General features: G+C 36.1%; 1 protein-coding gene across 1 annotated transcript; it reads left to right on the forward strand.

Annotated features, from left to right (window-relative positions):
- Window positions 1-1,261: 1,261 nt before the first annotated feature.
- ppm1h (protein phosphatase, Mg2+/Mn2+ dependent, 1H) lies at window positions 1,262-18,058 on the forward strand. The gene is made up of 10 exons (XM_019068539.2): window positions 1,262-2,599; window positions 3,855-4,017; window positions 4,980-5,342; window positions 5,691-5,803; window positions 7,033-7,117; window positions 7,233-7,351; window positions 9,685-9,748; window positions 12,368-12,475; window positions 15,874-16,025; window positions 17,255-18,058. The coding sequence occupies exons 1-10, from the start codon at window positions 2,370-2,372 to the stop codon at window positions 17,412-17,414; spliced, it is 1,557 nt and encodes a 518-aa protein (XP_018924084.2). The 5' UTR covers window positions 1,262-2,369; the 3' UTR covers window positions 17,415-18,058.
- The last annotated feature ends 4,200 nt before the right edge of the window (window positions 18,059-22,258 follow it).

Genomic DNA, 22,258 nt, shown 5'->3' on the forward strand with positions numbered 1-22,258 from the left:
GAATAATACAGATTCCCCTCATAAACAGCCAAGCAGCAGTAAATACACACTGCCTCAGCAGGACAACACACTTTCCACATCGGACATGACTGAGCGTGCCAGAAAGCAATAAAACGAACAAATGACCCAAAACCGAATCCTAAATCTTGCTCTTAGACCATCCATAAAATCAGTATTGAGAGGCAGCATGCGTTTGGCACCGCTGAGCTCCTAAATCCACCCAGCAGTTTTTTTCTAAACTGTTAATCATTTGGAAACATGTAAAGCAGGCAGGGTTAACCTTACAGTAGTCCTCAACACTGATTACTCTCAGACTTTCAAAACCTTCATAACTTGAATTAAGATTATAATTATTTAATTTGAAAGCACAGCCACCACAAAATCAGACTTTAGCAGCTATGTTTACTTTAAGATTGTTCTGAGGTTAAATACAGATTTTAAATAATAACAAGAAATAGTTAAATAGCTATGATACTTTTTTCTTTCTTTCTTTTTTTTTTTTTTTTTTATAAATCAAACCTTTGCATAGCCATGACAGGAAACACTGGCATCTGACAATACCCTGGGGGAAAACAACAAAAAACAAACAATCAAACAAAAAAAGGTTAATATTAAAAAAAAATTTTTTAAAAGCATATGCACATAGCCAAACAGGAAATAAAACATTTATCAAACAAGCATATATCCTATTCTGTGTTCTAAACTCCTGAAACATTGGTGTCTCATGTTTTAGAGGCACTGCAATTTATGAAAGAAATGAATTAAATCTAGGCTATGTGTGAAAATATTCAGATGTAACCCTCTTTGTAATCTTAACATTTTCATAAGTAACTAATTTAATTATATATTTTTCTCAGTAGATGTTGAATGGAGGCGGTTGGCCATTTGTTGTTGGGAAACACTGACATCTAGTGGCCATTAAGAGACATGACAGCGCTTTATTTTCTTGCCCTAAACAAAATGCTGCTACAGTATTTATATTTATTGATTGCAAAACAAAATAAATAAAACGAATAAATAAATTAACTTCAGTACAGTCTTCTGAAGTTATATATTAGCTTTATGAGTTAATAATCATCTGTTTTTCACATGCATAGATAGTACACAAGCTTTGAAAACAACAACATGGCAAGTAAACAGCAATAATTTTCATCTTTCTTTAATTGTCTGCATTGCTTTGGTGTTGAGGTGGATTACATGCTGATTTGTGATTCATGTGAGGCAGATATCAGCTGTAACAGATGGCATATATTTCTAGTGATTGTGCACAAATCTCATAATCCTCGTGGGATTATTCGAACAGTCGAGTGTCATGTTGTAAAAACAGTACTGAATTCACACGATTAAATCAGATAAAGTTAGAAAGATTAACTACTTTCTAAAGTCTGATATGGATATGCTGAATACAGCATGTTAGAACAATAAAAGATCCAAATAAACTTTTTACAGAAGTTTGTATATGCTATCACAGACTGCACTTTCCAATGATATTTATGCGATTTTAAATATTGAATTGTTACTTAATATTTAAAGTAACGCATCTTTTTATCTGTTTTCTAACACTTACAGTATTTATTTAAATTATACTCTACTTAGTAATGCGGTTTGTATTGGTGATTGATGAACTGATATGAATCGATTTTATGAAAAGAAAAAAAAAAGATTATTTTATTGTTCTGGTGATGCTATATTTTATGTGCTTATTATATGCAACTTAAAATGTTTCTTTAAATTATAGTCTATTTAGTAATGTGTTTTATTTCGGTGATTAATGAACTGATATGAACTTATTATATTAAAAATATTAAAATATTATTTGATTTTATTGTGCTGGTTATGCTTTATTTTTAAGGTGTCATTATTATATAGCACTTAAAATATACTCTATTTAGTGATGTGGCTTACTTTGTTATTACTGAACTGATTTTATATATATAAAAAATGTTTTTATTCCTATTTGTATTTGTATTTTATTGGGTACACATTATTTTAAGGTGAACTTGTTAGTTAGAGTGTATTTATCCATTCAAGTACTGAGTAACAGCATGCATTTATTAATAGGGCTACAATTGGGGTATAGGGTTAGTTTAATGTAATTATGCATAATGTATAATTTTTACTAGCTTTAATAATTTGTGTAACAAGGACACTGACAAATAAATAAAATGTTATGAACAGTAAACGTTTTTTACACATGCAGTAAGGAAGTAAAATAAATGTGAACAGTATTAGGGTCAGAGTCACTAAAGTGACCCGCAGTCACGTGATGCCGTTCAGTTCCGCCGCGCCGAAGGTGCGCTCCAGCTGCGTCGCGTTTGAGCACCGGCGTTCAGTGCGCTTCATTCACCATCATCACCATCACCATCATCATGATGATGACACGCGTGCGGTCCGCGGTCTCCAGCATCATCGGCGGCATCATGGCCTCTGGTTCCAGCGCGCAGGAGATCCGTCCGGACCCGCCGCTCCGGTTCCCGTACAGCAGACCGGATTTCCTCGCGCTGTCTCCAGACGAGGTGGAGTGCTCTGCGGATCACATCTCCAGACCCATCCTCATCCTCAAGGAGATGAAGCTGCCCTGGGCCGCCGGTTACGCGGAGTGAGTAGCGGCGCGCGCGGATGCTGCGGGATGTTTGCGTTCTTCGTGATAATCGCACGAGGAACAGAAAATGAAAGATCCATGACGCGCATCCATACTTTCATTTCCCTGCAGCTTTAGCAGGGCGCATGCGCGCGTTTTGCGCATTATATCATACCCTAATTCACGTGAAGCCGTCCAGATGTAGAGCTACAGCAGGCTCTGCGGTGGATCATAGTTATGAATTCAGATTTCAGACAGCTCAGGTTCAGTTCTATGCATTTATGATATGCTTGGCATCAAAATTCAAGTCTTGTGATTGAGCCATGATTTATGGATTTATTCATCCCCAAACTCAGAATCTGGATTTAAATAGAATATAAGCCACATAAGAATAATAATCCACGTTATTTATATTCTGTTGTAGTGTTTATTAATATAAATATTTTGTATTAGCTTTCATGTTTTTCAGTTTACATATAAATTTTACAATAAGTTTTAGTAATGTTATGTGCTTTTTTCATTTTGTTCATTTAGCTTTATTTTTTTATTTAAATTTCAGTAATTTTAGTTTTGATTTTATTAAATTTAGTTTTAATTTAATTAACGGATCTTAATTTAATTTCATTTTAGTTTTCTACCTAAACTAGTTACCTAACACAACATTTCTCATTTTTAGTTTTTCTCGAAGTTTAAGTATTTATATTTTATTTTGGCTTTATTATTTAAATTTACGAACAAAAACATCTTTTAATAGACTAGTTTAATTGTTTGTTTTTTTTGTTAACTGTAACAAAATTTTCTTTTGAATCTAATTCTGTTCAGTACAGTCTCTATACAGTTCAATCTCAGACATCTGAATGATTCAGCTTTAATTCTCTGATATGAGGATGTTCAAGAGTGATTCACTCAGGACAAAGCTGTGGACCGTATGAACCCCGTTCAATCCTCATTAACAAATCAGGATGCAGGAATAGGTTTCCGTGGAAACCCTGTTGTGATGGGGGCAATTATCAGAGGCTCGTGAGCGAGCGTCATGCTGTCTTGTGCTCTTTAGACTCACGCTGTGACTCATCTGAGGAGATAATGGCAGTTGTGCATCATCAAGATGCGTTTAGAAGCTCGAAAAGACTTGCTTTACAAAGACCAAGTGGTTGTAGGCAGAATTAACTATTCCATCAAGCTTTTTCCTAAGCGTGAACAGCCCTTGACTTCCTGCAGACATATAGAAACTGTGTTCGTGATGAAACTGTGATAATGTTCTGTGTGTCTGCAGGGTGATCAATGCCGGGAAAAGCCCCCTAAACGAGGACCAGGCGTGCTGTGAGGTGGTAGAGCTCAGGAGACGACCCGCAGACCCATCCAGCCCCAGCTACACGCCCACCAGGAGACGCTCCTCGCTGCCCAGCGCAGACCTCCTGGAGTCCATCGACAGCTCAGTGAGCTTGTTCATCAAACTGCTTGTTCAGCCTCCACATTAGGGCTGCATGATGTATCGCATGCAATATTAATGTGCATCTCGTCAGTAAAGCCGGTTCTGTGATCAGTAGTAATCCTCCATCACCTGCTTTCAGATGGAGCAGCATTTACTACACAGAGCCGCAGTTCACTGACAAGCTACAAAAAACCACGTTCACAATCGCAGATGATATCATCAATATTATGAAAGCGTGCTGCGATAATAAAGTTGTTTGCGTATCTTCTCAGTGAACTACGGCTCTGTGTAATAAATGCTGCTCCATCTGAAAGCAGGTGAAAATACTGCATTTAATAACGTTTTTACTCCAAACTCACTTCATAACATCAGTCGAGTGTTTGAAATAAATCCTTCTGTGAGATGATGTGGCTTCTCACACAGAATAAGGCACGCAACATATTTCATAGCATTCTAAGCAGTGATAAAGACATTGCATTATTATATACTTTATTATAAGGACAATTCTAGGAGGAAGAACTCAGTTAAACCATATACTGTTGTAGTCGTGTGTTTATAAGTCACGTTGGTTGCGGTATCTTTGTGATTTATCGTGCAGCCCTACTCCACATCAGTCGTAAAAGCAGTTTCTCATTCTTTTGAATGATTGCTTTGATACATTCATGCAGTTGATTTTGTGCATTTGTCTGCGGTTTCCTACGCGATCAGTTGCTAATATAATTTTGGTCAAAATGTATTATATAGTTCTAAAACAACCAATCACATTTTATTTTGTGCCGCATCATTAATTTATCTTTACTTAATATCCTAATGATTTTTGGCATAAAATAAAAATGGATATTTCTGACCCATACAATGTATCGTTGGCTGTTGCTACAAATATACCCCAGCGACTAAAGACTGCTTTTATGCTCCAGGGTCACGTTTTTCTGTGCATGCTGATTTTGTGTAATTCTGTTTGTGCAGGAGGTGAAGGAACTGAACTTCCACTACTGGGCTCTGTTTGACGGTCACGGCGGCTCCGGAGCCGCGGTTTTCACAGCCAAGTTCCTCCACCTGCACATCGAGGAGCAGCTGCAAGAGGTGCTGGAGATCCTGCAGAACCCGTCTCTCCAGCCGCCCACCTGTCTGGGCGAGGAGAACCCCGTCCATCACCTCCACCCATCTGCCAGATGCTCCCAGCGGGGCCTGTCCCGGGCTGCTTCTCTCAGAGGGGCCGCCGGGGCCCCGGGGCCCCCAAATACAGTGGCCCCGCGGTTCTTCATGGAGAAGAAGATCAAACAGGAGAGTCTGGTGGTGGGAGCCATAGAGAACGCCTTCAAGGAGATGGTGAGACTTGGATCAGTTACTGTAGTAGACTCACATGGCCACTAGATGGCAGGCAGAGCTCATAGGAATGATGCATTTTTGTTAACGTCTGCAGTGATATTAAAATTCAGCTTTGCATCACAGGAATAAATTACATTTTAAAAAATAATCAAATAGAAAACAGTTGTTTTAAATTGGAATAATATATCACAATTTGACAGATTTTACTGTATTTTTGATCAAATAACTGCAGCCTTGGTGAGCATAGAAGGGTCTAGTGTACTTTTTAGGTGTTTTTTACTTTAATGTCGATTGAATCCAGTCTCAGGCGACCTTGATTGAGTTCTGTGTGTGTCTGTGTGATCACAGGACGCTCATATCGCTCGAGAGAGGATGCTTTACTCTGTATCTGGAGGATGTACCGCTCTAGTGGTGGTGTATTTACTTGGAAAACTGTACGTGGCCAACGCTGGTGACAGCAGGTGAGACTGAATATCACTAAACCAAATCACCATTTTGTAATATTGTGCATATTTCTTTTATTTTCATTTAAGAGAGCTTATGCCTAGATTAAAAGGGGTTTCTGCTGCTACTTAGGAAGTTTTCTTGTTTGTTTGTTTTTGCAGTGCACAGCATGACTTTATGAGTTTAAGACTTTCAGCTCTGGTTTAAGACCTTTTTAAGCCTTTATTTGAGGAAGAACCTCTTTTTGCATCAGAAAATACAATAGTTCATCATTATTTCCATATTCGAGTTGTTTGGAGCTGAAGTATTCAAGCCTTTTTTGTGAAATGAATGAAAAAGTTATGGAGATTTGTTGGAGATTGTGTTGTTGCTAATACAACACATTTACATTTAGAGACCGTATAGACGTATGTGTTCCATTATTCCTTTCATTTTCTTTGCTTAATCTTCAAATGTCTTAAATTTGAACTTTCTATTGTTTGCAAACAATCCTGGTTTCCACAAAAATGCGAAGCATCACAACTGTTTTCAACATTGATAATAATCAGAAATGTTTCTTGAGCAGCAAATCAGCATATTAGAATGATTTCTGTAATGATGCTGAAAATTCAGCTTTGATCACAGAAATAAATATTTTTACAGTATATTCACATTTAAATAACAATATTATTGTTTTAATGACAAATAATGCAGCCTTGGTGAGCAAAAGAGACTCAAAAAGCATTCAAAAATCCCAAACTTTTAAAAAGTCGTGTATATGTTTAAATGTAATGAAAAATAAACTTTTTTTATTTATTTATTTAAATTATTTTAGTAGCATTGACATCGCCTGCTCTGTTTTACTCGTTTCATTTATACTGCTCTTTTTTGTGCAATTATATTGATTTTATTATTGTATTTTATTTATTACACAATCAACAAAAGCAAAAAAAATGCCTCTAACACTAGCATACTCTATTCTATCGGTTTCCTTTTTATTACATAATTAAAAAAAATACCTTGTTATGTGTACTGTGTTAAGCTAACTGAGTCTTGTTATAGCACGTGCGTATCATTGCTCTTTTGTTGATTCTGATTGCTTCTATTGTCCTCATTTATAAGGGGCTTTGGATAAAAGCATCTGCTAAATGACTAAAATGATTCGACTCCTGTCCAGTGTATTCTATTCTCTTGTGCTGAATTCCTGATGATTCTGTCAGCTCGTCTCCAGTGAGCGCTGTATGATGTGCACTCTGCTGTGTTTCAGGGCTCTGATCATCCGTGGAGGAGAGATCATTCCCATGTCCAGCTCCTTCACTCCTGAATCAGAGCGCCAGAGACTTCAGTTCCTGGTGAGAGAAATCTGCATCAGCTGGCCTTGGGCAATGCTTGTCTCTCTCTTGGATGTTTGTTTGCATTCTTTAAAGGACAGAAACCCTGATTATGGAGCACGTTTCTCTCTCTCAGGCTCACCTGCAGCCGTCGCTGCTGGGAAACGATTTCACACACTTGGAGTTTCCCAGAAGGGTCACAAAGAAGGAGGTTGGGAAGAGAATGCTGCACCGAGACTTTACCATGAACGGATGGTGAGTTCTGGATCTGATTAACATCAACAGTTATTCTGCTCAGGAACCGCCCACTTGACTGACATGTAACGTGACCAATCAGAGTTCATTTTGATTTTATGTGCCTTTATCACAATATCACAGTAGTAGACCAGAAACCCAAGTAATGAAATCATTATTAATCAAATAAAATTAAATGACTAATATCTCTTATTATTATTATATTAGTATATAATAATCATTGATAAAAATATATATATATATCTATAATTATTAGATAAATATTTATTAATAGTTATTTTAATCTTGCAATTATTAGTTACATAAAATTGTACTTTGTTATTGATCTATAAAATCAAAAATATTAATTAAATTTGTTATAATATAATAATAATATAATAATAATTATTGATACAATAAATGTGATCACTATCTATAATTATTGTGTTAATATGTATTATTTATTACATTAAAATAACAATTATTGCTGAAAATAGTGGTTAATATTATTAATTATTGTGGTAAATTTGTTGTGAAAACACAAAAACCAAATGAATTCTGGTTGGTCGCAAACAATTCCTATTTGTTATTTATTACACAAATATAATAATTATTATTCAAATAAATATTCACTATTATTAATCAATAAAAATCAAATAAATATTATCTGCATATTTGTACAGAAATGGGATAAATTTATTGTGGTATTGTGACACAAAAGCAAAATTAACCCTAGTTGTCACAAAAAATTAACAATTATATTTCATTAATAAAAATGTATATTATACAGTATATAAATAAATATTATCTGTATATTTGTACAGAAATCAACAAATAATTTTGTACATTTCAATATGAGAAGTACTACCCTTTCCATAATATTTTCCACAGTGCATTTTTGGAAACGTGTGTGCAGACATAATCAGATTTTCTGTCCATCCATGAGTATGGATTTTGTGTGTAATTTTTGTGTGTAATTTGCACCAATGTTCGACACTAGGATCTGATTGGTCCGTGAGACGGATCTAGTCTGAATCAAGTGTTTATAGCTGCTCCCTCGGGAGACACGATTGAACTTCCATTAGTGAGTGAATGTGTGTGTGTGTGTGTGTGTGTGTGAGTCCTCGGGGATGTAACTGAGCTCACGACCTGCACTGTCAGACAGGGATGTTGAATGGTGTGGGAGTGCCGCTGCATCCAGGAATCATATACAGTACAGTATTGTATCATACAAATTTAGTTGCTGGAATGTCTGAATTGATTAAAGGAATAGTTCACCTCAGTGTCGTTCCAAACCCAGATTACTCGGTAATTGCATGGGGAAAAAATATATATATTCAAAACATTCAGTCAATGGAGACCCAATCTTTAAAGCTGGATCTTAGCAGTTATCCAAATGAGGCTTACACTACACTTCAAGTCTTCTGTATGCATACAATAGATGTGAGTGAGAAACAGACGCAGATTTCCAGGTTTTGCGCGCTGGATCCATTGATTCGGTGAAAGAATGATTCATTCACTCGTTGCTTCATCCCTTATGAACACTTTTGAAACTCAAAAGCTTTGGTCCATATTTATTAGAATGGAAAATGTATGGAAAAGAGTTACTGTACATTACTGATATATCTTATTTTGTGTTTCACTGAAAGAATTTGAAATGAATATTCATTTTTGGCAATATATTTTGGCAAGATTTTAATGTTCTATTTTTAACATAAAGTATCTTTTTGACTCACCAAGTCTGCATTTATTTGATCAAAAATACAGTTCGATCAGAAAAATTGTAAAATTGTTTTAAAATTTAACATAACTGTTTTCTGTTTTAATATATTTTAAAGTGTAATTTATTCCTGTGATGTGCAGCTGTATTTTCAGCATCATTACTGCAGTCTTCAGTGTCACATGATCCTTCAGAAATCATTCTAATATGCTGATTTGCTGCTCAAGAAACATGATTATTATTATCAGTGTTGAAAACCTTATTATTATTATTATCATTGTTGTGCTGCTTCATATTTCTGTGCAAACCGGGATACGTTTTATTTTTCAGGATTCTCTGAAGAATAGAAAGTTCAAAAGAACAGCATTTATTTGAAATATCATTTTTTGTAACATTATAACTGCCACTTTTGATCAGTTGAATGCGTCTTTGTTGAATAAAAATTAAGTGTTCATAAAAAAATCAACTTACTGGCTCCAAGCTTTTGAACAGTAATGTTCAACACTGTCATAGATGATTTCATAACTATTTTACGTTCAAATCATTGTTCACTTCACTTTCTTTCTCTGTAGAGTCTCAGTGCTCTTCTTCAGCTTCAGCTGCTGTTTGATGTTTGTTGTGGTGTTTTGCACAGGGCCTACAAAACAGTCCAGGAGGAAGATCTGAAGTTTCCACTCATATTCGGAGAGGGAAAAAAGGTAAGATGGCAGCTGAACGTGTTCCTGCTTCACAGCTCACTCGATCGTGACTGTCTACTCAGTCACAGGAGGGTCATCTCACAGTTAATGATGTCTTTAAACAAGTTACGTGTCCTGTATCTCGTCTGGGTCAGCCTGTCTCTGTTTACCATATCAATAAATGCTCTAAGACTTATGGTGCACAATACATTACTTAGTTTTCACAATCTTCCATCAAAATGTAACAACTTGCTTTCTGGCTGATATTATCAAGGCCAGACGACTGGAAAAGGATGTCAGTTAGATTATGTGCTTGTGAATCACATCTTGTAGAGATTTTAGTCTATTTTAGATTTACTTTAGTTTAGACTATGTTAGTAATATTTAGTGTTTGACTTTTTGATTTGTTTTGTAGTTCTGGGTTCATCTTTGCCAAATTTGGAGAATGAACCATCATACCAGAGAACTTTAGAGAGAAAAGAACGTCAAGGCTAGCAAAATAATAATAAAAAATAATTATAATAATTAAAACAGCTTCAGCTTTTCAAAAGCAGTTGCGCTGTGAGACTTCACGTGTCAGTGAGGTCGAGCGACTGCAGAAAGATGCATTATTTCTCACCGCGGAAAAATTGATAGTTAATTAGTGGTGTTTGCTACAGTAAGTCAGTCATCACTTAATCCTGGTATTTAAAGGAGTGGTTCACCCAAAAATGACATTTTCTGAAATGGGCTGAAAATTTACTCACCCTCAGGTCATCGAAGATATAGAAGAGTTTGTTTCTTCATCAGAACAGATTTAGAGAAATGTAGCATTCTGTAGCTCACTCACCAATGGATGCTCTGCAGTGAATGGGTGCCGTCAGAATGAGAGTCCAAACAGCTGATAAAAACATCACAAAAAAACTCTCCAGTCCATCAGTTAATGTCTTGAGAAGTGAAAAGCTGTGTGTTTTTAAGAAACAAATCCATGATTAAAATGTATTTATCTTCAAACCATTGCTTCTGGCCAAAATACGAGTCCATAACAACACTTCCTCCAGTGAAAAAGTCATCTCATCTGAATCAGGAGAGAAATCTGCACAGATCAAGCACTGTTCACAAGCCAAAACAGCTCTAAACAAATATGTGAGAGGATTTTGATTTGAGAGACAACAGGAGATGGACTTTTTCACTGGAGGAAGCGTTATTATGGATTATGGACTCCTATTTTGGCCAGAAGCAAAGGTTTGAAGATAAAAACGTTTTAATGATGGATTTGTTTCTTAAAAACACACAGCTTTTCTCTTCTCCAGATGTTAACTGATAGACTGGAGTGGTGTGGATTACTTGTGGATTATTGTGATGTTTTTATCAGCTGTTTGGACTCTCATTCTGACGGCACCCATTCACATACATTGGGGAGCAAGTGATGTACTGCTGAAGAATGATGAAGAATCATCTTTGATGCCTTGATATATATAACTGGGTGAACTATTCCTATCAGCCTCTAGCACTAGTATTAAGTATTTGTGCTCCAATCGGGGTGTTAATGTGTTGAGTCTGTGGTGCTGAGCTGAGATCAGTCTGTTGTGACGGGTGAAACCTGGAGGAGATCATCCTCTAGTCATCTTCAAGAAGGACTCAGCTTCACAAGGCATCTGTTCTGGATCCCTCCTCGTCTCTGGCTCCATAACGTTCTGTTCTCGCTGTCTGTGGGAGGCTGGAGGCTTCGGCGGGAGCAGAAATAAAAAACACTCTGCGGCGGCATGAGGAAGTCTGAGAGAGCAGCTGGTTGAGGGCATGTGTATTATTAACCAGCAGGGGGTGTTTTCAACCACAGCCAGTGGCATTCTGGGAAAAAAACTGCTTGCTGAATTCCCTCTGTACTAGAGGAAATGTGATGGGAGGTTTGTTTTACATGACTCCAAGGACTTTTAGTCTAAATAAACGTCATCAATCCCTCTTATTTATGAACCCTCTTCAAGTACACTCTTAAAGATAAAGGTTCTTTATTGGCATCTCTGGTTCCATGAAAAACCTTAAACATCTACGGAACCTTTGTTGTGGAAAAAGCTTTAGATTTTTAGAATGTTCTTCACACTGAAAGGTTCTTTGCGGAACCAAAAATGGTGGAATCAATGGACCATTCGCCGGGAGTTTGACTGACAGGTGATCTGACCAATCAAAATCTAGAATCTGCTATTTCGTCTGATAAACAAACCAGGCAGGAGAGTAGATTAATGTCAGAGGACTTGAACTTGAAAGCGGTGTATTGGCATCTTTCTGCAGTTGAAACAAGAAACCTTCTGATGTTCATTCATGTTTATTTCATGCTATAACTAGTAGTAAAGAGGAAGAGACGATCGGTTCACGTACCCCTTGAACTGAGGCGCTACAGTGATCCATTAAAGAGCCACAAAATAGTATTTATTGTTTTTATTTCTTACAAAATGAAAGCAACCAAATTTGCAAACTCAGACTTGGTTTCATACCAAAAGTAATCTGCTCTGTCCTTGGCTTGTCGGATGCAGCAACAGTTACTAAAGGGGCGGGTCTTTGCAGAGGGTCAATTGAATATTTAGTTTTACTAGGCAACTCATCACATTACAGAAGTAAAATGTGCTGGAAAGCTGTCTCATGTTGTTGTGTTTTGTGGCTCAGGCTCGTGTTTTGGCCACCATCGGCATCACTCGTGGACTCGGAGATCACGACCTGAAGGTTCACGACTCAGACATCGCTATCAAGCCGTTTCTCTCCTGTTCTCCAGAGGTTTGTAATTCATTAACACACACATAATCAGATGACTTCATTAGTCATTATTCTGTTAACTAAAAAGTACCATGATATTACCATGTTTTTGTTTTGTAAATACCATGGTTTTTTGAACATGTATCATGGTAATTTTATGTTTGTTGTTGTGTTTTGAACAATATGCCATGGTATGTGAACATTTACCTTGATATTACCATGTTGTTTGGTCATTGAGCATGGTTTTACCATGCTTTTAGGACATGACACCATGGTATTACTATGGTTTTTTAGAACATGCACATGCAGGAAATGTCATGTTTGCCATTAAAGGTTTTTTTTTTTTTTACCATGGTATTGCTATATAAGGTCTATATATATATATATGTACATGGTGTGTATGGTAGGGTTAATATTGTTAACTAAAACAATAAAAAAACATTTTCATTACTTGAAATAAAAAAAACTATTTTTTTTTTATTTAGTATAAGCTGAAGTATTACAATAACCAAATTAAAACTACAACTTAATAAAACAATTTACACATAAAAAAAAAAAACGACAAAAACACAAAATTACTAAAACTTTAACTAAAATGAAATTGAAAGCAAAATATTAAATAAAGTCTAATCTGTTTTTTTGGACATATAGTATTACAATGTTTGTTTGGAAAAGGTGTGGTTATACCTCTTTTTCAGACGTTGAAGTACATTGAAAATACCATGGTATATAAATTTGGTATCATTCTACCGTATAATAAATTACTTCGGTATTCCCATCTGATGCCATTACTGAAGCGTTGCACATTGTAAGGGTTTCTGGGTCAGAAATCAGGTCTGTTCTGCTTATTGAAGAAACCATATATGTTATATAACCGCAGATATAATTATATAATGTCCTGCATATCAGCACAACAGCGCTAAACCGAATAGAATCAAGCCTAAAAGCCACAGATTTAGCTCCAGTGCTTGTGATTTTTACCATCTCTCTGACAGTTTGATCCCGTCAGAATAAAGTTGTGGTCTTAAAGCAGCTCAGATCCCTCCAGCGACACGAGTCTCTCCCCTCTCCAATCTTCTGAAGCTCTCTTGATCTTTAATTCACACGCTGTGTAAAGTTCATCCGCCGTTCATCCTGCCGTCTGCTCCTCAGCTGAGGTTTTTCTCTTTCGGCTTCCCTTTGATCTGTTTTTCTTATTCGTCCTCCTCCTCCATGCACTCTTCCCTCGTTAATGTGCTTGTGCAATGAGTAGAAGTATGTCAGCTATGCATGCGGCGTGGACTCTGGCTGGGTCGAGTCGCTAATCATTTCCTGTCTGTTGCGCAAATACTGGGTCAAAGGTCGAGGATGGGTCACCGAGGACAACCAGACACTTGCATCAGATATGATTTCTATCTGTCTATCTTATCCTTCCATCTAATACTGTGTGTGTTATATGTGTGGTATATCTTTTACTGAAAACTATAGATAATTAAATAAAAATATAGTTAAATATGGAATAAAATTTATTAATTTGTAAATAATTTAAAATGTATATTTGTAATATTATTTTTTGCATTTATCATTATTATTATTATTTATATATCTATCTTTCTAGTATATAATTATTCTAAAATACGTATAATATAATTGTAACTGTGATTGTAAAAAAACTAATATAGACAACTACATGAAATATGTATTTAAATATTGAATAAATTTATTAATTTATATTTTTTATTAAAAACATTTTATATATGATTATTGTACATTATTATCTATGTATTTGTCTATTTTACTATTGAATAGTAATTATTCAAATGTATATAATATTAATATGTTGTATAATTATACTATTAATTTATTGTAATTATTATTATTATTATTATTATTATGTATAGAGAGAGAGAAAGCCGGGCAGCAGAAGCAATACAGTAAGATATAAATATTTAATAACTAATTTAAGGATAATACATAAGTACCATATTCGGTATCACCCAACATTATGCATTGTTTTTAAATGAATCCGCATTGATTTATATTGAAAATATAATTGTGCATAGGTTTTTTTTTTTTTTTTTAATCTATTTTTACATATAAATTACCGGTGCCGTCATTTAACGCTACCTAATAAATCTTGTAAATATGTTTAATCATTTATTTGTTTTATTACAGATTATTTTTTTTACCTTGTTATAGCAAAGAAAATAATGATGATTTGTAATGAACGAATGAAGGAATGAATATATTTTTTAAAATATTCATAAATCTATGAATATATAAATCTGTGATTTCTTAAATACTAATATATATAATCTTAAAATGAAAATCCATTATAATCATTATACTGAGATTAACGTTTCTTAATTTATTATATCTTTTTAATATATAGAAGAAAAGTTATAAAAAATGTTCATGAATAAAAGTGTATATTAATCACTTAGTTTTACAGAGTTTTAATATCAGTGCATACCTAAAATAATTAAATTATTAATACTAATCACACAAAACAGTTTGTCCATCGATGTATAAAATTTGTGGGGTGTTTACAGTCGACAAACTGCACAACAATTCAAAATTATTTGATGTAATTATTGGTGTGTCAAAACCAGTGTTGGGAAGGTTACTCTGGAAATGTAATTGGTTACAGATTACAAGTTACGCTATTTAAAATGTAATAGTAGTGTAACTATTTAAAATACTTTATTAAAGTAACTGATTACATTTGATTACTTTCTAATTACTTTTTCTAATTTTGTAACAAATGTTTTCAAATGTTAATCATTTGGAAACATTTAAAGCAGGCAGGGTTAACTTTACAGAAGGACTCAACACTGATTACTGTCAGACTTATTAAAATCCTTCATCACTTGAATTAAGATTATAATGATTTAATTTAAAGCACAGCACCACAAAATCAGACTTTGGCAGCTATGTTTACTTTATGATCATGCTGCGGTTAAATACAGATTTATGATCATAAGAAATAGTTTAATTTCTGTAATACCGTTTTGAAATCAAAATCTTTGCATAGCCATGACAGGAAACACTGGCAATGCAATGCTTTGGAAAAACAGTTAATCTTAAAAAGATTTAAAAAAAAAATAAGCATGTGTCCTAATCTCCTGAAACATTGGTGTCTTGTATTTTAGAGCAGTGACTGCAATTTGGGAAAGAAATCAATCAAGTGTGTGTGTGTGTGTGTGTGTGTTCGTGTACGTGTACATTTTCAGATGTAACCCACTTTGTAATCTTAAACATTTTCACAAATAACTGTCATTTTTTCTTAGTAACTGTAACAGATTACAGTTACATTTATTTTGCAATTAAATTAAGCAATTCCGTTACATGTAACTAGTTACTCCCCAACACTGGTCAAAACAGAATTCTATGAATGTGCATGTCCATGTTCGTGTAATATAATGTTGTCATTTCTACAGGTGAAGATCTATAATCTCTCTGAGTATGAGCATGGCGCTGATGATGTCATGATCCTGGCTACAGATGGACTCTGGGACGTGCTGTCTAATCAGGAAGTGTCAGAGGCGGTATCTGGTTTCCTTGGAAACTGTGACCCTGATGACCAGCACAGGCAGGTTCCTCAATGTTGGTTGAGCATCAACCATCTACTCATGCAACCTTGAAGACAGCGCAGTACACCATGATGGGTTATATTGAGCAACGTAAAAGAAAATGTAATTTGGATTTTAATATGAGATGAAGTTGGAAACAAAGGTTCCAAAAGGAGGTTTTCTAAGCAATGCCATTGAAGAACCATTTTTGGTTCCTCAAAGAACCTTTCATTTATCAGTTCTTAAAAGAACCATTTGTTTCTTAGTGTGAAGAACATTTCAATAATCTAAAAAAAAAAAAAAAAGGTGTCTACTATAAAGAACCTTTTGTGCAGTGGAATGATTCAAAGAATGTTAAAGGTTCTCCATGGAACCTTCAGTTCCAATTAAGAACCTTTAGTTGTGAAGATCTGGGCAGGCAACTGAAAGGTTGTAGGTTCAAGCCAAGAACGATTACTGCAGTAGAACAAAAGCACATAAAAGACACTTCAAGATATCTGTTTTCTACTTCATTCATCTTATGTCATTCCAAACCTGTATGGCTTCTTTCTTCTGACATTATGCAAAACAGAAAGTCATAGGGGTTTGGAATGACCTGAAGGTAAGTAAATAAGATCTTCAAGTTTGGGTGAACTGTACCTTTAACATCAGGTTACTCTTGGAGGGATGAACCTGTTATTAGTAAACTTCGAACGATAAAATTAAAGGGTAAGTTCACCCAAAAATTTAAATTCTGTCATTCAATTACTCACCCTCATGTCGTTACAACCCCCTAAGTCCTTCGTTAATCTTTGGAACACAAATTAAGATATTTGTGATCAAATCTGAGAGCTCTCTGACCCTCCGTAGGCAATGCAACTGCAATTTTCCAAGGTTCAGAAACGTAGCAAGGACATAGTCCTTGTGACATCAGTGGATCAATTGTAATTTTACGGAGCTACAAGAATACTTTTTGTGTGCAAAGAAAACAATAATAACATAATTTATTCAACTCTCCTTTGGAGAGTACCCCAGAACATATTCAGCGTTGTTTATGTTCAGGATGCGCGCTGTCTACTGAACGAAAATAACACTGACTACGTTCTGTTGATTACGTACTGAGGTACTCTCCAAAATGGCGGAAGACAGTAACTCGGGCGGAAGAATTGTTGAATAAATTATGTTATTATTGTTTTCTTTGCGCACAGAATTTTAATTTCTGGGTGAACTATCCCTTTAACCACTGAATAGCATCTCTGTTGTTTTTCAGGTACACAATGGCAGCTCAAGACCTGGTGATGAAGGCCCGAGGTGTCCTGAGGGACCAAGGCTGGAGAATCGCCGGAGACCGGCTCGGCTCTGGAGATGACATTTCGGTCTTTATAATTCCTCTAATGCACGGCAATAGCCAACAGCCTCAGCCTAGCTGACCAATCAGAGGGCTGGGCGCCAACCGAATCGGACCGAATCCGTCTTTAACCCAGCATTCAAATGCTCTGACTGCGTCCTGCTGGAGTTTAAGGAACCCGTTGTGCTTCTGAACTCATTTACAATATGAACACTTGCTTTTAAGACTTAGAAGTCGACGACTGCTGACTTTGAAGGCCCACGTCAACGTTCCCTACCCCCGCGTGGGTTGGTGGGATCAGTATATAAGTTATAACTTTGCACAATGACTAAAGGAGGGTCCGGTTCTTTGAAGTTTTCCGTGGACAAATGCGCACCCTCCACAGTTTGTTTATCCGGACTCATCTGGCAGCTAGGCGAAACCAACCATGTTTTGTTTTTCTTTTCCGGATATTAATTCATCCTCTGAATGTTTAGATTGTGGATTTGTTTTTTGGGTTCCCTGAAAAAAAAATCAAAGCAATTCTGGCTGTTATTTGTACATCCTGTTTTTAGTGACTCCAAGTTACTGTAAATGAAAAATGAGGATTGTTTTTGTTTCTCCTGTGTTCTGTAAATTTGCAATAGGTACTAAGCTAAATAATGCCAATCTGATCTTCCATTCATCACGGTAAGATTCTTAGAATGATACATTTTCAAGGAACAATAAATCATGTGTCCGAAGATGTACAGCGACCATTCCCTTTGATTTCTGTACGCACCGTCATGAATTAACACCTACCTGCAATCTGTTCTCCAGGGCTCCTGCGTGGAGGTTTGGTGAGGTCTGACTTACGATACATCATGTTCACAGTGCCACCTTCCTCTTCTACAGCACAAACCCGCTGTGAGCATTTGGAAAGGCTTTCGTATGCTTTCGTATAAAAAAAATGTGCTAACAATGTGATAAAAATTACACAAGAGAGTGGCCATCTGGTCAGCACAACCTGAGTGTGACCAAAACAAGACTAATTTGGCCAGAGATTCAGCTGTGTGTGTGTGTATGCGGACTGCTCTCTAACACACTTTAGCGCAGTCGTTTGTGTGGGTGGACGGCCCTGCAAGGGCATCACATGCTTACTAAAGGAGCTTTCTGGGAAGTGCACACACATGCACTGCAAAAATGATTCATAAACTGCTTATGTGGCTCCATTAATGCTGGCCCATAGATTTTTAATAAAAACTCATTGAAGATATTTCACTATAATCTTTATAAAATAACATGAATAATTTAACGGTTTCCCAAATAATGTACTCTCTATGTAAAAACAAAAATTACAGACAGTTGTTAAAAGAATAAAGACATAATTCACACCAAATTAAACGTTTTGTCATTATTTATTTGACTTCAATAAGTTATTCGTTGAAAATATTCCCGCCGCGCCCTTCAAATGTCATTCGCGCTTCTGAAAATTCAAATCACATTTGGCGCGAAGGAAAAAAAAAACCGCCGTTAACGGATTCCTTTATGTTGATCGTTGAATCATAAAACTCTGCAACTGCTTACATTTTTTAACTTCGTTTGTAGCAAAAATTAAATGTAAGCTTAAGACTTTAAGACGGCAACAGAATGGAACTAGAACCAGTTTCATTCACATCATACATATGCGTCCATCTTGACTAAGTTCTGTCGTATTTTGTCTTTTGTTTCTTTGGAATGGAGAATCTTGTTGAAGAAAGAAAATCATACAGGTTTGGAACATCATTAGGTAAGAGGATGGTTTTAATTTTTGGAGAACTTTAAGATTCTGTCCAAGAAAGAAAGATTACTACATTTCATCTGTAGCCATTTACATCATAAAAAAGTCCTGGGAGCTGCAGTAATTTTGTCTTTGGTTTCATGATCTTGGAGTGAGTTTAAGTTCAAATATTTGACAAATGAATGTATTAACCACCACGACCAGCCAGCAGCTGTGATAATACTCCCAGCAGAGACCACAGAGTTTGATAGAGCCTGTAACGATTGAATCCAGTGCAGCTGATTTGAACCCTGCTGGGTTCGTCTATAAAACGCACTTGAGATTCTGAACATCAGAAAGACGGCGTTTCATCTCTGGGTCATGAACCTGGTTAGAAGAGAAATACTGCACGATTCTGCCAGAGTTACATGAAACACGTCCAGCCTACGTACTGCATTCACTGCATGAATGACGTCAACACATTATCTGCACTAATCATGCACTTCCTCTACACAATCCAGTTAACTGTGACCACCTACCACAAACACACCAGATCAAGAGTCAGATAGATAGATTTATAACAAATTGCACAGTATGCAGTTACCAAAAATGTTCAAATGTAATACACAGACACCCAGACTGGTCTGTTTATTTCTTTATTAATATTATTTTATAACCTCTCTGTTCACACATTAAGATATTGGCACCATCCCTTCTGGGATGAGCTGGAATGTAAGGATTCAATCAAGAAGATACATGTTCAATACACCCACATGTAGGCCTACTCATATTTCCAAGTTATAGACAGCCTGGTTTAATGGAGGTCCTGGGGGGGTTAAATGAGGCCCTTTTATGACATCAGAACATTCAACATCCCACATGTACATTAACTCCACTTTTTCTACAGCGGTTAAATCAGTAACTTAAGTAGCTACATGAAATATTCATTTTCCACGCACGTGCTCTGCTTGAGTCCAAACCAGCCCAGGTAACGTCGATTCTTACCACGTGACGTCACGATCGATGATTCTACCGTAGTGGGCAGAAGAAGCCACGTCACAGCTCTCCTCATAGCAACAGTAGAGTATGACCTACATGTATTAGCCATCCCAAGGGCAAAATCAAGCATCTTTTAAAATTAATCGTGTTCCCGAGGGTAGTATCTGCTTTTCTGCTGTGCTCGACAAAAAAACTACTTTACTGAAGAAAATGGGGCATATGGCCAATCCCCATTAAATTACAATTCAGTGTCTGTTATAGTGGCGAAAAGGAACATAATTAAAACACACCAATAATAAAAGCAAAAATTAGACGCTTAACAGCAACGTGTTTTATAATATACAAATTTATTGAATTTAAATCAGACTTACCATTGAGCACACATTTACATAGCTCTACAACTCTCAGAACAATTTTAACATGTACAACTGTAACTATATCACACATATATACATAAATATCACATAAAACATCACATTTCCCCAGAAGATGTGGTTTCCAAAGCGAATTCCTGCTTGGGAAGAGTGTAACCAGCACTGGCAAGGGAGTAGCTTGCGCAGTCATCTCCATAACGGGCAATGTCACATCCCAACCAACAGCACAAACTACTACCTCAGCCAGTACACGGCTAAATCGCTCACGGAGCTCCTAGAAATGCAGCGAATTCGCATCCGTGAAAAAAGAATTCCAAGAATTCGCGCTGAACGTTCTAGAGCGCGCGAAGACTCCGAGCTGAATGGTCGTAGTACTCGTGAGAGGGCTACACTCCCTTCTGCGGCTCCGCTATTGGCTGGGAGCGCAGCCAATGGGGTGTCAGAGGGACACCGCCCACGACACACACACCCCCAAATTAGGCCACGCCTCCCGCAGTCTTCAGCCAATGGCGCTGAATTGAGTTCACACGAGACTTCGAGCTCGTGATTTTGAATGAGTTGATTTTGATTTACACTCACTGCAGAGAGAGCCCTACAAGCCCAACAGAATTCCCGAGAGAGATAAGCTGACCAGGTTTCTGATATTAAAACCGGGGACATTTACTAGTTCAGTCAGCATTATCTACGAATATATATATATATATATATATATATATATATATATATATATATATATATATATATATATATATATATATAAATTTTTTTTTTTTTTCAAAAAAACATCTAAAGACATTTAACTGAGGGCACAATTACTTCATAGCCTGAGGGACAGTATGTAAGCGCCTCATTTCTATCTATCTTCAAAAAAAATAAATAAATAAATAAAAACCCTGGCTACGTGTTCTGTACTAGTCTAACTGAGACTTGTCATAACACTTATATACCGTTGTTGTTCTCTCGTTGATCTGATTGTTTCTACTGTTCTCATTTGTGAGCTAAATGATTAAATGTAAATGTAAATGTGTGTATGTGTATATGTATATATTTGGTTATTGGTATTTGGTTATTGTTGTAGGTTCCACTTCCATGTATCAATATCATAACTGATAATTACAGTGATCTTTGAGGATCAATCTTAATCGCACTATGAAAAATAATAACTATTGCAAATAGCAAACATATAAAAACAGTAGTATTATAACAAAATTATGGCTAAAAAACAAATATGTTATTTTCTATTTGTATTTTTCACAACTGTGAGTACAATAATTCCAACTTTTCAAATTTTATGTTTATGCTTTTGGAAATGGATCTTTTCTATCCCAAATCATGCTCATTATTTTGCATTTTAGGCTCATTTTGACCACAAAGTGTGTGCTTTTTGCCAATGTAATTGATTAAGTGTTATTGATTAGTTAATTCTAGGCTATATTATTCATATCGGAGTTGTGACGACGGAAGTTTCAGGAATGGTTAATATTGTGTGCAAAACATTCCCATAACCTTATCATGCCTTGTTATACAGCGCACACAAACAGTACTACTTTGCTTTAACATGTACTGTATATTAGTATGTGTACTAATATACTACCTTGAAACCAATTTTGGTCTCTTTTGATAACTGATGATAATAGCGCTCTGCTCTCGCCCAAGCTCATCATGTAGCGGTGCAACCAAGAAATGATCAGTATAGCTCGCAGCGCCCTCTACTGGTGAAGAATCACATTCATACGATTGTCAGCAGGCATTTTAGGGGACATGGCACCAAAACCGGGACTGTCCCCGGAAAAATGGGATGTCTGGTAACCCTATTTGTAGATATTGCATCAAGTT

The sequence above is a fragment of the Cyprinus carpio genome, chromosome B25 (assembly GCF_018340385.1).
Source record: "Cyprinus carpio isolate SPL01 chromosome B25, ASM1834038v1, whole genome shotgun sequence".
Taxonomy (NCBI): domain Eukaryota; kingdom Metazoa; phylum Chordata; class Actinopteri; order Cypriniformes; family Cyprinidae; genus Cyprinus; species Cyprinus carpio.

What these genes read in the sequence shown, in the direction of transcription:
- ppm1h (XM_019068539.2), top strand. Translation starts at nt 2,370, where the DNA reads ATGATGATGACACGCGTGCGGTCCGCGGTCTCCAGCATCATCGGCGGC. An exon ending in GCCAACGCTGGTGACAGCAG is followed by an intron (nt 5,804 to 7,032) that starts GTGAGACTGAAT and finishes GCTGTGTTTCAG; the next exon opens with GGCTCTGATCATCCGTGGAG. An exon ending in GCCAGAGACTTCAGTTCCTG is followed by an intron (nt 7,118 to 7,232) that starts GTGAGAGAAATC and finishes TCTCTCTCTCAG; the next exon opens with GCTCACCTGCAGCCGTCGCT.